The sequence below is a fragment of the Colias croceus genome, chromosome 10 (genome assembly GCF_905220415.1).
Source record: "Colias croceus chromosome 10, ilColCroc2.1".
In the NCBI taxonomy this organism is placed as follows: domain Eukaryota; kingdom Metazoa; phylum Arthropoda; class Insecta; order Lepidoptera; family Pieridae; genus Colias; species Colias croceus.
The window spans coordinates 2,849,145-2,866,080 of NC_059546.1; the positions used below are offsets into that span (position 1 = coordinate 2,849,145).

General features: G+C 32.7%; 1 protein-coding gene across 3 annotated transcripts; it reads right to left on the reverse strand.

Annotated features, from left to right (window-relative positions):
• Nucleotides 1-3,502: 3,502 nt before the first annotated feature.
• LOC123694753 (scolexin B-like) lies at nucleotides 3,503-15,932 on the reverse strand. 3 transcript variants are annotated; one of them, XM_045640309.1, is made up of 7 exons: nucleotides 15,796-15,928; nucleotides 13,538-13,564; nucleotides 11,930-12,095; nucleotides 10,226-10,379; nucleotides 9,479-9,631; nucleotides 5,197-5,334; nucleotides 3,503-4,104 (listed from the first exon to the last, which is right to left on the reverse strand). In XM_045640309.1, the coding sequence occupies exons 1-7, from the start codon at nucleotides 15,887-15,889 to the stop codon at nucleotides 3,946-3,948; spliced, it is 891 nt and encodes a 296-aa protein (XP_045496265.1). In that variant the 5' UTR covers nucleotides 15,890-15,928; the 3' UTR covers nucleotides 3,503-3,945. The 3 variants fall into 3 exon arrangements, with proteins under 3 accessions (XP_045496265.1, XP_045496264.1, XP_045496266.1); XM_045640308.1 differs by having other exon boundaries at nucleotides 10,226-10,394; XM_045640310.1 differs by lacking the exon at nucleotides 13,538-13,564 and having other exon boundaries at nucleotides 10,226-10,394; nucleotides 15,796-15,932.
• Between the last annotated feature and the right edge of the window lie 1,004 nt (nucleotides 15,933-16,936).

Sequence of the window (16,936 nt, forward strand, 5' to 3'; positions counted from 1 at the left end):
AGCTTGAAACTTATAAGCGCTTATCGGCGCTTGTCAGCGCTGGTAACCCGCGCAGGAAAATATATGAACATGTGCCGATAAGCGCTGATCGGCGCAGACAAGTTCCGACAAGCTTCAACAAGCGCTGGTCGGCGCTGAGCGCTGCCATATAAAATTTGTTTTGGTCTGCTTCAACCTGCTTCCTTTGTGTAGAACGAACCAGTATTGACAAGCGCCGATAAGTGCTTATAAGTTTCAAGCTTTCTTTCTGAATACGCCCTTACTTATGTTATACAAGAGTATCTAAAAGATAAAGAATAACACTTATAAATTAAACAATGATAACATTTAGGTTTTATATCAGTTATTTACCATCCACAGGTAACATCCATAGTCCAGTTTGAGTTGTATACACAACTATTATGTCTATGCCAGCTCATATTCCGTGTTTTCCAATTACAGACCATAATAGAGCATAGACTCAGTGGCGCACAATGCCGAATTTATAGGAGAAAAATTAAAATTCTGTCACTGAGTTGGCATCGATTGCACGCATCACGCGCATTACTTTTAAGAGTGCTCGATTGTGCGAAGCGTTGCTGTCGTTAAGCGTTGCTGTTGCACATTCAACGTTAAGCATTATGCCGCATAATGCGCTCTAGTGCTGTAATTGGAAAACCTCCATTAATTTTTGTATCGAGCTCAAGTCACGGTTGTAGAGGGGCAACTCCTGTCCATAAAGAATATGGTTGACCTGTCAAATTTAGTTCCTATCTTAACCGTGACACTTCTTTGGCGGCAGCTTCATAACAACGTGATAACAACACAACGCAAGGGGAAGCCGCGGGTAATATTATGTTACCGTGTATATGCACAGATATATAAACATTATGTCTGTGCGTGTATGTTACATAGTTAGTGGAAGTAATATGTTGCAGTAAAATGAGAATATCAGAGATTTCACGAAATTATTCATCTTATTATTGGCACCTAAATTACACAGGTGTGAGGTGACCCTGTGGGTGACCCTTATTTTTGAGTACTGTTAGGATACTCGTAAACATGCTTGCTTGTGTGCGTGAGCCATTTCGGACGTTTTGTATGAAGTTTCCTTACTGTATGTTTATTGTGGCCAAAGTAATTGAATAAATAATTGAATAAAGCATGGGAAAATTCAAAGAATGCTTTGGGGATATTCTGCGACCTTTCTAAGGCTTTCGACTGTGTAGAACATTCCACTCTATTACGGAAACTAAATTTTTATGGTATCAAAGGTTTAGCTCAGGATCTTATAGCTTCATATCTTCAGAACAGGGTACAAACCGTTGTCGTTAATGGAGAGAAATCTTGCGGTGCGCCGATTAACATAGGTGTTCCGCAGGGATCTATCTTAGGACCGTTTTTGTTCTTAGTGTATATTAATGACCTACCTTATTATTTGCAGGATATGTGTGAAATAGTACTGTTTGCAGATGACACCTCATTAATATTTAATGTGGATAGACATGACACAAATGTTGACGAAGTAAACTCTGCTCTTTCACGCATATCCGATTGGTTTAATGCTAATAATTTACTACTAAATGCAAAAAAAACAAATTGTGTAGAATTTATCCTCCCAAATGTAAAAAAGGTGAAAAGGAATATTATTTTAAACGGGGAGGTATTATACCCTGTGGAATCTACTGTTTTTCTTGGTTTGACACTAGATGAGAAGCTACAATGGGGGGCCCATATTACCACCACCGCTGCTAAGCTCAGCTCAGCTGCATATGCAGTGAGAAGAATAAGGCATCTCACCGATGAAGAGACGGCTAGATTGGTTTACTTTAGCTACTTTCATAGCATTATGTCCTATGGAATTCTACTATGGGGCAGGGGTGCAGATATAGAAAATATATTTATACTACAGAAAAGAGCCATGCGCTCTATATATAATTTGCGTGCTCGAGACTCACTAAGAGATCTCTTTAAGAATACTGGTATCCTTACTGTACCGTCGCAGTATATATTTAATAATATTTTATATGTACACAATAACGCTTATTTACACACAAAAGTAGGAGATAGACATTGTTATGACACAAGAAACAGAAATAAAATTGAAATTCCATTTTTCCGGCTAGCTAAAGTTAAAAATTCATTTATGGGTCAAGGTATACGCTTTTACAACAGAATTCCTCATAATATTAAAGAGTTCAGTAGTTCTAAATTTAAAACTTATATAAAAAATGTACTAATTCAGAGAGCCTATTACAGTATTAAGGAATATATGGACGATAAAAACCCATGGAGGGTTGTCGCGTAAAAACCACAGGACAGTTCTTTGGCATATTATGATTATAATGTACATATAACACATATAATGTATTTTGTAAAATTAAATTGTAAAACTGACATGATTAAAAAGAGCAACTATGGAGTTTCTTGCCGATTCTTCTCCGTAGATACTGCTTTCCGAATCGGTGGTAAATGTTAAAATATGTAATGACGTTTCAAAAGTGCTTCTAAAAGAAGTCTAATTGAATAAATAAATGTTTGAGTTGAGTTTGAGTTAAGTTAATGTCGATTTATCAAAGTTCTGTTCATCCGTCTTCAGCGAAGAAAAAAAGATGGGTATTGGATGGAAAAAGGAAAGGAAAAGCATAAGACAGATATATGTTATATGAACTCTTATTAAATTAATATTCCATTCAAAATATGATGATATGATTAAGATTATGTTCAGTTTATACCATAAACATGCAAAGGTCTCAAATAAAATAGTCAAATAAATACGTATGTTTTATTTTAACATAAATCATTAGTAACTAATTTGTACAAATCTATTTATTATACGTAATAAGATTTTTTTGTATCTGTTTCTTTTATAACATTTATATGTTTTAAGTAAGTAGTAAATTTTGAAATATTTATCGTAATAATTATAACATAGAACAGAACATATTGGTACCTACATAGTAAACATATCTACATATTTCAGTGTATCAGAGAATCTCCTTCATTTGTACTTATATTTGCGTCAGATAGTTTCAGGTGCATTAGGGTAATTCCAGATGACGGGGTAAATGCAATAATGTAAAATTATACGTATTAAAGTGATTAATTAAACAAATATAGATAGATGTTTGTTTCCGTGCGATACCTTTACTATATTCACTAGGTAAGTATATGTACCTATAAATTTAAAGAATGTAATGACGATTCAAAAGTGCTTCTGGAAGAAGTCTAATTGAATAAATAAATGTTTGAGTTTGAGTTTATACACAATAAAACGATGAAACTAACATGGTATGGTATTCAGAATTTTACAAATTACCCGACATCCGGAATTCCCCGAATGCACTAGGTATATTGTATAAAAATGGAATTTCAACCAACTTCTATATAAAAAATGGTTTCGCAATTGGCATATTATTTAATTGCCACGAAAATGTCAGTAATAAGCTTTATTTGTATAAACAGCCTTGTAAAGTTTGGTTTACGTGTTTATAGATTTATTATACCTAAATAGAAACGACTGTTTCTAGTGGATTCGAATATAATTAAGTGAAATTTAAATGACTAGCTAGTTCCAACTTCTACGCAAGATAAACAACAAATGTGTACTTCGACATGTTTTACAATTAATACATTGTTAGAGCTCAACTTTTAAAATTTTAAACTTTTGATTCCTAATGTCATGAGTTCTGCTTAGTTTCTTACAATACAAATCAATAGCGAACCAATACTATTTGTTCGCATTCTTGTTGTAGTACCTAAATTTTAACAGAAAAAATGGCTGTACGTCTATTTATGGTCACTTATAATTAAAATAACAATTATTTTAAGTTATCCTAATATGGAATGTCATATGACTGCAAATTGCAGTTAAGACGTAGAAAATTTTTTGCCTTCATTGGCTATCACCAATCTACAAAAATATTTAAATTAAGTACTATAATATATCTTTGGTTTAGACGCGGCTTAAATGCCAGCTATTTCTTTAATCCAGGGTCTGGCAGCAGATACCCTGGAGAAGTAGATTTTGGCCTTTGGTCTACATTCACGCGCGTCGTCTTCAACCCATGAAGCTACACCAATAAGCTTCTCTGATTCGTCGATTAGACCACTACCACTGTCGCCCTAGAATAGAAAATGAAACATTAATTAATATAATATACCTAGTTATATACATAATACAAAAGCACATCTATATATACATAAGTAGTACCTATGAAGTTATTGAAATAAAAGAGAAAAATAATAAAAAGGTTTGCAACTGCTTCACTAACGGATTTAAAAATTTTATAATGTAATATTACTATTTATCAGCCCCGATTGTGTCAGTTTGAACTGCTTGGTCGCAATTCCTGCGCTAAATTTTCATGGAATACTAGCGGTCCGCCCCGGCTTCGCCCGTGGTACATATTAACGTTTTCTCTACATAAGAACCATCCTCGTACTTCAAGGAATATAATAAAAAAAGAATTATCGAAATCGGTTCAGCCGTTCTCGAGTTATGGAATTACAACGAAAAGTGGCATTGATTTTTATATATTAGATTTAGGGACTGGTGTTGTTTGTTTGTTAAACTTCAAGTAAAAAATTAATATCAGACTAGGCCAATATCAATACCAATCTGAATCGAAGTTTAAATTAATTTTGCATACATTATTCACATCACAACTTCACCAATGAAGGTCATCGCGATGTAACCGGCATTTTGAGAACCAGTCTTGACAACGCATATACCAAACAACACTTCACCAGTAGGTACGGTTATTAACCTTCAAAGGAGGCCAGTGTATGTTTGGAGAACATAAGAATTCTTATTAGCTGTACCTGCGGCTTTTTTTACCTGTATTGCTTCGTCCTGTTGTCCTGATCTTTTCATGATGATATATAGTGCTATAGGCTATAGAGCCTCGACCTATAAATGGGTTATCTAAAACTGCAAAAATTTTTCAAATCGGACCTGCAAATTTTTGCAGAAACTAGGTTAGTTTCTGAGATTATAGCGCTTTCAAGCAAACAAACGCTTCAGCTTATTTGAGTATAGATTATTCATAAGACCTTTTTGAAGTGAAACTTCTTTAGGCGTGTGTGTGGAAAGTAAAATTTAAGGGGCACGTCATGGAGTAAGGCGACAATTTTGGTGTCTTTGAATCTTGGAAAGGAAATATGTATTACTTTTTTATATAGTTATAGACTATAGAGTATAGATGTTATACTTACATTACAAGCAGTATCATAACGAGGCGGTCTTCCCGTGGCACAGAGCATGTCCTGTGAATCGTACTCCACCAGTTCTCCGCAGTCCGAGTCAGAAAGCACCTCTAAATCCATCGCGTGCATGTCTGGCCGCATTACGTCCTGAAATTATATATTAATTATAAAGATTATCTCATTTACTAGTGTTTGAAAATCGATGTACTAAATTGAATATCTTTTACAAACGGACGATTTAATTCGAAACTAAGTCTGGCACAATATTTTAAAAATTTTAATACTAAGCCTTAAAGCCAAATGCTTACAACAATGTGAATTAATAAAGATATAGATTGTATACGTAGTATATTATTATTAGTCTGTGATATGAGGGGTACAGAATCAAAGGCAGCTATATCCACCTAGGCATTTTTTTCATAAAGCAGAAAAAACGTCTTATTTTATTTTTACTGTAGAAATACGTGTAAAAAAAGCCTTAAAAAAAGTATTAGGAATGTTGGTACCACTGAACAACACACACCCATAAACCAATCCAAATTAAAACTTTTACGCGATAATTTTAAAATCACTTAGCTGCATTTGATACCAACAAAAGGATTTAGCTGTCTTTGAATCTGATTGTAATGGATATAGCTGTTTTTGATACCAATTCTTTGGTGATGACGTCACAGGAATAGTGATGTGCAGTTAAACTTTATCTAAGGATTTTCTATCCAAAATGAAATGAAAATATGCATTCGTTATTATCACGTCGATTGCTTAAAAATTGATACCGAATTATAATCCTACTAATATTATAAAGGCAAAAGTTTGTGGATGGATGGATGTTTGTTACTCTTTCACGCGAAAACTACTGAACAGATTACGATGAAATTTGGTATGTAGGTAGCTGAAGACCCAGAATAATACATAGGGGGTAAGGTAGGTGTAGGGCAGGTATAGGGCAGGTATAGGGTAGGTGTAGCGTAGGTGTTGGATTGATTACTGGACAAGACGACGTCTGCCGGGTCAGCTAGTTGAGTAAATAAAAGAACATTTTTATAAAATCATTTTTATTATGAATTAAATTTTATATACTTAAATTCTCTCCTTCTTCTTGAACTTCACATAGATCTTCTACAGTATCGTTCTCTTCAACTCCCCTTTCTTCTAATAGCCGCAGCTCATCTTCGTCTAAATGATTCAATACGGCGTGAAAATATCTTAATGTGCCAGGTTTTTCCAAGAGTCACCGTAGTGTTTTTGAAGCAAGTTTCTGACATCTCGCAACTTTAATGGATTCACTTGTATGCCGCTAGGAATTATTGTTGGTCGTATATCCTCAGCTTTTTTGCCTGGTTTACACAAACTTTTGGGGTTTCCCGTGTCAGAATTGTAATATAATTCACCACGTACCAACACACTTCCTTGTTTTTTGGATCTTCGAAGAATAAATCTTTTGCACTGAGAAATCTTGAAGTGAATTTGAGCCGGTGTTTTAACAATACTATTTATTGAACTTTTCCAGTCAAGCACGGGTATATCACGTAGTTGCGTGACTGTAGAGTGTTCACTGATTACAGCGATGTACTCTTCTGGCGATGTGATTACCTCAAGTTTTCGGATTTGTTTTTCAATATTCCCGAAAACTCTATCAGGAGGCATGAAAGAATGGCCTGTGATGGGAAACACTAGTTCCATTTTTTTTACATGACGGTTTTCTAAAAGCCATCGCATGCACATGGAAATCATTATATAATTTTTATTTTGGCCAGCACATCCATCTGCCACTAAACGGACGTGGGTTACATCAGTTAGGTCAGTTTTGTTGAGCCTATCATATACAGCAGAAGCAATTTGGTTTGAACCTTTAGCATATTCATTTTCTGTCCAGATGTATGCATATGTAGTGTTTTTATTTAAAGGATCTTTCGATGATCCTTGGACTATTGTAAAATTATACAAATACAGCTGCCTGCTGTAATAACAGCTCTGGTCGGGCACTTTCGGAAGTACTAAATTCTTTTGGCAATCGAATGAGAATGTAATCATTTGCCCTTCTTTTTCCCTTAGTAGTTTAAAAAATGCTTGTGCTCTTAATTTGTGTATCCTTTTCTCTATCATCAGTAGGTTTTTCTTTGATGTATCATTTTCGTTTTTCAATTTTTCTTGAAGTTCAAGGCATTTCGAGCACACATCCGTCCTTGGACTCCCAAAACCAAGATTAAAATCCTGATTAAAGATAGATCTAAAGTAAGATGATTTGACTGGGCTGTTTGGATGTGCTTGTTTAAAAAGTTTATATATTTTTTTAATATTGAGCTCACTAGGTAGGTATTTACGTTGCTGCGATGATCCTCTGCAATAATGTGCTTCAACGCAATTCAAAGACTTTAAAAAACTATGAACTGATTGTCTTTGTGCTGCAAACTTTTGTGTCTTACGGTCACCGCCTCTTTTCTCTGTAGGAACCCGACCAGATTCAAAGAAGTTTTGCATGACGAACTGAACACGATACTTCGTTATCCCAAGTGTATTTAGAAATACTTTCTGGCAAACTGGAATGGCTTTCTTAAGTGATTTTGCGTAAATTGCATATTTTATCGAAAAAGCTCTGCTTTTTCTTACGTTTTTTACAGGCCGTTTTCTGGCTGTTTTTTTTACCGAACAGCACTTCAATATTAACGCATCTTGATGTTGTTTGTTGGGTTTTGAGTAAAACGATCTGTGAAAATGCACTAGATCTAGTATTTTCAATTGTTTACACGCAAATGATTTTGTGTTATGATTGCAGGTTATGTTTTCAGGCAAAGATGGCGACGAGTACCTGTGAAACAAAACAAACGTAACCATTACTGTTTTAGCCTATTCAATTTTCATTAAGATGAAATACTTGCAAAACAAATAGCGACGCCTATATCTCTTACGGTGTGGGCAGAGCGTCACCGATCTCATAGATAGTTTATACGACGTCTGACAAAGTTTTGAAGGTAGGAAGGTGGAAGTTTATTGCTTAAAGTATATTCGTTCAGAACGTGTCGCGGCGACGGCTTCCTTTGACAAGCGCCGGCACGCGCCTAGGCAGCAGGTACAAAGAGCGATCGCTTCAGGCTGAACGTACTTTAATTATAGGTTGTCAGCTTATCGCCTAAATTCCAATACACTATAATCCCCGGGACCCTTAATGGAATGGACCCATCTATTGATAGAAATCGAACTGAACAACATTAAACTTATAGGTAATGTTAAACATAGAATATATACCTCTTCCATCTATTCTTTAAAAAATTGTATCTTTTGTTAAAAATTCTATCGAACTCCATCGGATTAAGTACATCACTAGACTAGGCTTACCTGTCAATTTTCGCTTTGTTCGCCTTCCATTTCTCCGGCTGTTTTTTGCGCTTTCTTCCTTTCCCTGGCAATGCTTCTATTACAGGCACTTCCATTACACGTTTAACTAGTCGTATAACACGTTTTTAGTAAGAAAACTATGCAAAATCCTATTTAATTTCGATAAAAATCACACCCACGCAAACACGGTTCAGTATGAAATCCGCCATCTTGTCATTACGAAAATGGATGCCTGTGATTGGCCGAGCTCAATTCTAGCTGTGTTCGTTTCCAAACCCTGTGGATTTAGCTGACTTTGATTCTAAACCGATTCTTTAAACGGGAATTTGGCTGGGATTTAGCTGTTTTAGGTACCAAACAATTTTGTGAACTTATGTGGAATAGTATGAAGAATAAGATGGCATTCACAGTTTAAAAAATGACTTGTTGTGGATATAGCTGCCTTTGATTCTATACCCCTCATATATAGTTTTTTTTTAGATAAATAATTATGTAACTATGTGAATTAATTTAAGTTTGATTTTTATAAATTTCCAACATAATGTGGTAAAATAAGGAAAATTTGTTGAAATGTTGTTCCATTTACTTTTTCCTTTCAGTTAATATTATGCAAACATATTGTGTTTATCTAATTAAAAATTATCATTATTTTATCACATTGTTAATAATAAACCTGAATACATTAATAAAAATGTTGTGTGGTTTTATGAAACCACGGTAAAAGTGAAACTTTTTTCACACTAAGTATAGACATTTAACTAAAAATTATCGTATTTGTACGATAATTATCGTACGTATCGTGCGTCACGCGACATGCGCTACACAGACCAAAAAGTTTCACTTTAACACCAATAACTTTGCGACTTAAAATACCGCAAGCTTAAAGCGTATTTTATTTTTAGAATGATGTGACCTTGTCTCAGGGTTTAAGAATATTTGAATCTCCATCACTCACCCCATGTGTAGCAGTGCCGTATCCAGCGAAGCCGACGGTTTCCCCAGGATGGTGGTACGTAGCGTCATCTAGACGTGATGCTGCAAAGATCTTGCCATCAAGGGTCAGGGGCTCTTCTAACTCGACCAGCAGGAAGTCCCATCGCGCAGCTACCTAAAAGATTATGAAAATATAAATTTCGTACAATATAATATTGGATATCTGTTTGATTCTGAGTTTTATAATTATTTTCTATATTACTAACTTAAAAAGAATATTAGGAAGTATCAAGTATGGTAAGTTCTGTCGAATGGTGAAAGGCCAATTTTTTTTTAACCGTCTTCAAAAAAAAGGAGGAGGTTATCAATTCGGCCGGTATATTTTTTTTTTCATGTATGTACACCGATTACTCCGAGGTTTCTGAACCGATTTACGTGATTCTTTTTTTGTTCGATGCGGGATGGTGTCGAATTGGTCCCATAAAAATTTTATTCGGATAGGCCCAGTAGTTTTTATTTTATGAGCATTTTTGTCTGTAGGTATTTGTAAATTTTGCAAGTGCAAGTTTGAAGTCGGTTGTTTTTAACGCAGTTATCACTTGTGTCCTACTTAAATGGCATATTCATAAGGTATTGTGTATTAAAAAACTTATTGCAACATTAAACTCGAAATGAGTAATTAAAAAAAAAATCGAGCAAAATGAGAACCAAAATAAAAAATAACTTATCCGGGAAGGTCATAACCGTAAAAAATAAAATTATAAAATACCTGTTTGATGTTGTAGCTATCTGTATTCAGCCAGTAGGGGCCAACAGAGAATCGCGGATGAATGTGCAGTTTCTTTACGCGGGCTTTGATTCCGCTGCCATCTTCAGTGTTGTTTGTTCCCGCCAATATTTCGCGCCCTCTTGTGAAGAGAGTACTGTAACCAATGGAATTAAGAATCTATGTCCGAGCCTCTAGAAATGTAAAAAATGTATTTTATAGCATTCTAACTGATGGCGGGATTCGAACCCGCGTATTTTTGCCATACTGGGGCAACGCATAGCCTGTCATGTCAGACTTTTTCAGATTGCAGTATAAATATTGTTTTATTTGTAGATATAAAGACCTTTAGTCAATATGAAAATGAGGGAAACCTATTTAACATAGCAATCAGCTTTACCTCAACGCTCGATTAAACCGCTTTTCATTGCCAAATTTATTAGGACCATCATGTCTGTGTGTATTGTGATTTTTTAAATTGTTGGGAGATAATACATATAGACTTATAGATTGTATAGAAAATAAAACTGGCATGTTCAGTTAACCTAGAAAAAAATACGTTACATAACTCTATTCCTATGTGGAAAACAATAAATACTACAGCTTTTACAAGGACCCAAATTGTACATTTATTTTAAATCATTGGGGGGGGGGATACATACAACGCAACGTCTGAATAGCCAATAGGTATAAATTATAATATCTTGTAAATTAATTAATTATTATTTATTGCCGGTATATTTATGAACGATAGGAATGTTAATTATACAGTTATTGTTTTCCTTGTTCTATCGTTTATGTATATTTTTTTTAAAACTATCCTGTTCAAGATAAACTAACATAATATTTTATGTATCCAAGAAAAAGCTATCGTAAGGTCATTTCTTATCAAAAAGTCCGGCGATGCTCTCCGTCACATAGAGATGTTCACTAACTAAAGAGTTTTATAATATGTAGGTAAGTAATTAAGTATACTGTATACAAGTTACAACAAGGTTGATATTGACTGATTACTACTAACCCTAATCTTTCAATGCAATAAGTCCCCAACATTTATATCTTTAGGTGTAAACGACAAACAGGAATAAATATTATTTTAGAATAAACTTAAGTAACTAGATATACAGTATAAATATTTTTTTTAATAATATTTGTCCTTATTTTAAGGATAATTTCAAAAATAGGTACATAAATAAATTGTCCTCAACGTAAACATAAATATAATTGACCACATAAATTAATTAAATTATAACTATTCCATTCTCGTGGGATCAATAAATTGTGGTAAACATGGAAAAACCACTGACGTAGTCAATAATGTGTTAATATGTATTGATATTTAATATACCTACATTCAAGATAAACGTATCTTTTGTATGGTATATACTTTATATATTATAATATTATGAACCTACAAGTATTCATTTTGATATACATAAAATCTTGCTACATATTATGACATTCAATTATTTGCGTACTGTGATGCCTTGAAATTGTAAAATACCAAACAACTACATGTCTGGTCATTTTTTTGTCATCGGTCATTGTTTGTTACGATTTAATTCAAAAACTATTCGGACAATTTTCTTTTCCTTAAAGACTATATTGGTACCGAGCTAAGGTACCGAGTAACATAAGCAATTTTGTTATCCAGTCACGACACGGGCAAATCCGGGGCTAGCAGCTAGTTTATCAAATGAAACTTACCAGTGAGCAGCTGATAAGATCCATTTATCACCAATGATGGTTCCCCCACACGTCTTTCCAAAGAGCACAGCTGAGGGATATCTCTCGTTCACAGGCTTGCTTAGATCGTCCCGCGGGAGGACGGGATGCGGGACTTTGTCCGGATTGCATTTATTTACGTGTAAACCTGAAATATTAAACTAGTTTTATAATACATTTATAAATCAAATCATCCCTTATCAGATTATTCAAACAATAAAAATGATGAGTTATTTGTTAGCGATGGGTGCAACTTGCAAGGTTCTTATTTTGTTATAAACGGTTTGTACAAGGATGATGAAAATCTAAATGATTGAGAGATGATGTTTCAAAAATACGCTTTGAAATAATAATTTAACTTCCCATATATAAACATAATGGTGTAATTTAACAACATTTCGAGATACTAGTGCGATAGGCGAGTTATTATCGATTATGATTAATTGATATCGTGTTTATTTTGGATTTTCTCTTTGATAATTCATAAAATACTGTCTAATGTTATTGTGGAGACGTTTATGCTCAACGATTTACTTGTGATTGCGAGTAGCTAAGCTAAACTGCAGGTGTTTGTCGAGTCTAATTACTGCTGTGTAAGAATAAATTTCTTAGAATACAATCTAAGAGCAGGCATCAACTACATATTAGTCTCTTAATATCTACTATGGAAAAAATATATTTAAAAGTTTAGAAAATAATAACAACGCTTGTAATTGTCGAGACTTGTCGATTATCTTGAGATATTTTCGCAATTTTTCGAGAAAAGCAAAGGGAAACAAGAATTAACTTCAATGTCGTGATCAGTATCTCTCATGTTTCTTGCTAATCGCATTGTTCACAAAAACCGGTATGTGAAACCGTTTTGGCTTTAGTTTAAAATAAATTTAAAATATAGATTTTCATCCAATTATTTACGCTCATATCATTTTCAAGACTTTCAAAATATTATAGGAAATGAAAAGCACATAGTTAGAGCCCTAGGTAAACAATACAACTAGATTGAAATAAGAATTTCCTCAAAATTTTTCGTCTAATGAACCGTTAATATGCATAGAGATAATTATGCAAATGAAATTAGTCATGAAGTTCAGTTTCAGGAACGTTTCGCTTTATACATAAAAAATAAAATTATCGTTTATAAGTACACATTTTAGATTTTAATAAATATTTTTTAACCATTATCATATTGTTAAATTAGTGAACAATGGGAAGTCAAATAATGCAGTATGATTGATGGATGAATTAAAACAAGGTTCACATGCATGTGCTATAATTAGTACATTAAAAAGCTTGCGAAGGTAAGGTATCTAGTAAGTATCTAGTAAATAAACTGAACAATTTAATTGACTTACTAATTATTTAAATTAATAAGAGCTCATAGATGACATCTAAATGTACAAATAATAATTGTAAAACAACCACAATATTCATTGGTTTGACTTGTTTTATTTTATAAAATACAGGTTTTTCAAGTATTTCAAGAAGTTATGCTAAGGGTCGGGAGGGAGGTCGGGTTACAAGCAAAAGAAAGTAGATATATAGTAATTAGTATTATTAGTATAGAACCAAAGAACACAGAAAGCAACTTACGATTCTGAATAATGTAAACCCCCACCACTAAAAATAAAAGAAAATATACATTTTATATTGAAATTCTGAACATAAAAAAGAAAAATATTTTATAAGATGCTAAGAAAAAGAAAGAACCTAAAGCATAGCAGACAAGTTGAAGATTTATTTTTAAAAGAAAGTTATTCCTCGGAATACACAGTTTACAGAAAATATTTAGATTGCACAGACTGTAAAAAGTCTATCTTACTTTATTTCATTGAAAAAAACATTAATTTAGTATTTTATACTTATGTGTTGTGTTGTTTATCTTTAATGATAAAATAATATTCTTGTTTTTAAATTTCCCATAAAAAATGTACTCGTATCTTTTAAATGAAGACTAAATACGTTAGTAATTAGTAGAAGATTAAGAAGTTTTTTCCTTTTACAAGAAAAACTGATCGAATGTGCATACGTTGATAGCATTATAATTGATCTGTAACGACAGCATAATTATTATTGTCACAGATTACATAAGTAGCAAGTTGGTGGTTATTTTTAATCGTCGTAGCGTGTTTTCTATAGGATATTTTCTGTTTTATTTATAATTGTCAGAAAAAAATTATATTTTGATTTAAGGCGACTACACCACCGAAACTAGCGCCCCCCCAACATTTTATTTTTTTACTCCTAAACCAGATCAAATTTAAAAAATCTAGCTCGGTACTTTGCTAGTATATTACTTGTAGTATTTTTGGTATTACTTTTCATTATTTTGCATTCGGTAAATTAGGAGAACTTTTGATTACCGCCAAAAGTGGCCACTTTTGGCGGTAATCAAAAGTTCTCTGGAATAATGAACAGTTAGAATAGTGAAAAGTAATACCAAAAATACTACAAGTAATATACTAGCAAAGTACCGAGCTAGATTTTTTAAATTTGATCTGGTTAAGGAGTAAAAAAATAAAATGTTCGGTGGCGCTAGTTTCGGTGGTGTAGGCCTCTTAAAATGAACATATTACCACTGATAATAACTATACTACCTATCATCATAATATTATATAAAAAATGTTATAAATACTTACGCAAGACTGACTGATTCTCTGTCATTTCTCTGTATACTATTTTTTTTTACGAATGTCTACCTTCTAGTATATCTATACAATTATCTAAATACCTACTATGAATTATCAGATACACTTGTATGAATATCTATGAGAGAGAGGTAATTTATAAATTATGGATTTTCCAATTATATTCAATTTGTAAATACAGCAGTTATTTTTTATAACTAATGGCTAGATAGCTTATGAAAAAGACAAAATAGGCACACATAATAACAACCTCATCGAGGTTGATCATTAATTAATTAAATTATCTGTTAATTAAAAATATAGACTGACTTTTTGAATAATTTCTTAATAATAATAACTATCTTTATATTCTATTACTTTTAAACGTATACTTAAGTAACTGTTATTATTTATATAATTTGATGTTGCTATTATATAAATTATAAGATTACTCATAGTACGTATGTCTGTCTGGTATATATAGTCAGTTGAATAGTGTCAAATTTTAACCGCTAAGTTGTACTACGTTCGCGTTGCAGGAAAAATTTCAGTAGCGTATTATGTTTATTAGCAAGACCACAGTATTACAATAGGAAATCATATTGTAATACTGTGGCAAGAGAATGTCCTAACGGATTCATAATAAATCACTAAACAACAAAGAAGTTAGTATTCAAACAGTGGAGTCATCGATGCCCTTAAATAGTCACTCATGTAGGTATTATAAATATAGTGTTCTGTAACACGAGTGGGTTTGTTTATTATTTACCTATTCATATTTACTGATGTGTACCGATTCGTCACATTTTATTATAAGCATCCGTTAAATTTAGAACAAATGATACAGTTTCTTATTTTATTTATTGTGTATTAGCAAATAAACATGTCGAGTAAATAATATCAACAAGAAATCAATTTTGCCAAACCGTTCCTTTAAATTGACAAATCGAACATAGATAATTTAGAGAGGGTATTTAAATATTATTGAAAAAGACAAAGGCGTTAAGTATCTATTTTATATGTGTTTGTTACTTCACTATAATACCTATAATCTAAACGAAAAATAAAAACAAAATATTTGTTTGGCATTCAGCCTTCACGTTATTCGGGTTAAATGCACATAATTGCGTTAACATCGGATATCGTGTGCAAAGCTTTGACACCCTCGTTACCGTTGATAAGTACCACTACACATTCACTATCACTGAAGACACAAGTACTCACAAGGCTTGTCCAAAGGAAGGACTCGGTTGATTCGCGCGCCGCAAGACACGTAAGACGCCAGCGCAATAAACACGACCACTGCTGTCCGATACATTTTTACTTGTTGTTCAACACAGACTGGTTCACCGTATGTTATACCAAGCTATTTATTATATACGTTCGATGTCGTGAATATACGATAACACTAATGAGCATTTCGGTTAATTAGGACGTATTGATTGTTAATGTTTATCAATAAATTGTACCGTCATTATTTTGAAAAAATTGTGTCGTTTTTTGTGTATCGCGTTTTGACAATGAGGGATAGATTAAAAATATTGTGTGAAATGCAATTATGATTTGTTATTTTTATTTATTTTTTGATAATTAATGAATATGTAGAGCGAAATTAATTATAAACTGTAAATTATATTATAGCTTAAAATTATTATATTTACCTACAGATAAAAAAAATATTTATCACTTCTCCGTTAAAAAAATATTGACTGAATGAAACTGTTTTTCGGATTAAAAATTGATTAAAATGATAATTTCTTAAATTAAATGTTCACTAATTTTACAACAACTTCATATTATTATAATTTTGTAAAATAAATAAATTATAACTAAATTAGCCAATGGAATTTGCGTTATATCTTTGAAAAATTACGTAGATTTCTTATTGTTTTTATTAAGCTCATCTAACTCTGCTAATTTACTTAATTATATTTTATTAAATTCATTTATGTGAATTGTTGTAACATGCAAATTTATATAGCAAGCCAGTATGTTCTAAATTTCCCTTGCAACATCTGCACAATTTTTTTAATTATAAGTAGCAAAACAATGTGCAATTAGCTTTCAGCTTTCTGTAAGCTTTTGAAGTGTCAAAGATTATGACAATTTAATTATTGGATCTTTACTACTCCTAAAGGAAAATTTAATCTTATATATAAAAATGAATCGCAAAATGTGTTGGTAAGCGCATAACTTGAGAACGGCTGAACCGATTTCGTTAATACTTTTTTTATTATATTCCTTGAAGTACGAGGACGGTTCTAATGTAGAGAAAACGTGAATATGTACCACGGGCGAAGCCGGTGCGGACCGCTAGTGTTATATAAAAATAATAGTTGTCTATAAATTATACTTTCAAGTTTTT

Bases quoted from the DNA above. Each gene is read 5' to 3' on its own strand.
- LOC123694753 (XM_045640308.1), bottom strand. From the start codon at position 15,889: ATGTATCGGACAGCAGTGGTCGTGTTTATTGCGCTGGCGTCTTACGTG. The intron at 13,565-15,795 runs GTGAGTACTTGT...TTTTATTTTTAG, and splicing joins CCTTCCTTTGGACAAGCCTT to TGGTGGGGGTTTACATTATT. The intron at 12,096-13,537 runs GTAAGTTGCTTT...TTAATATTTCAG, and splicing joins GGTTTACATTATTCAGAATC to GTTTACACGTAAATAAATGC.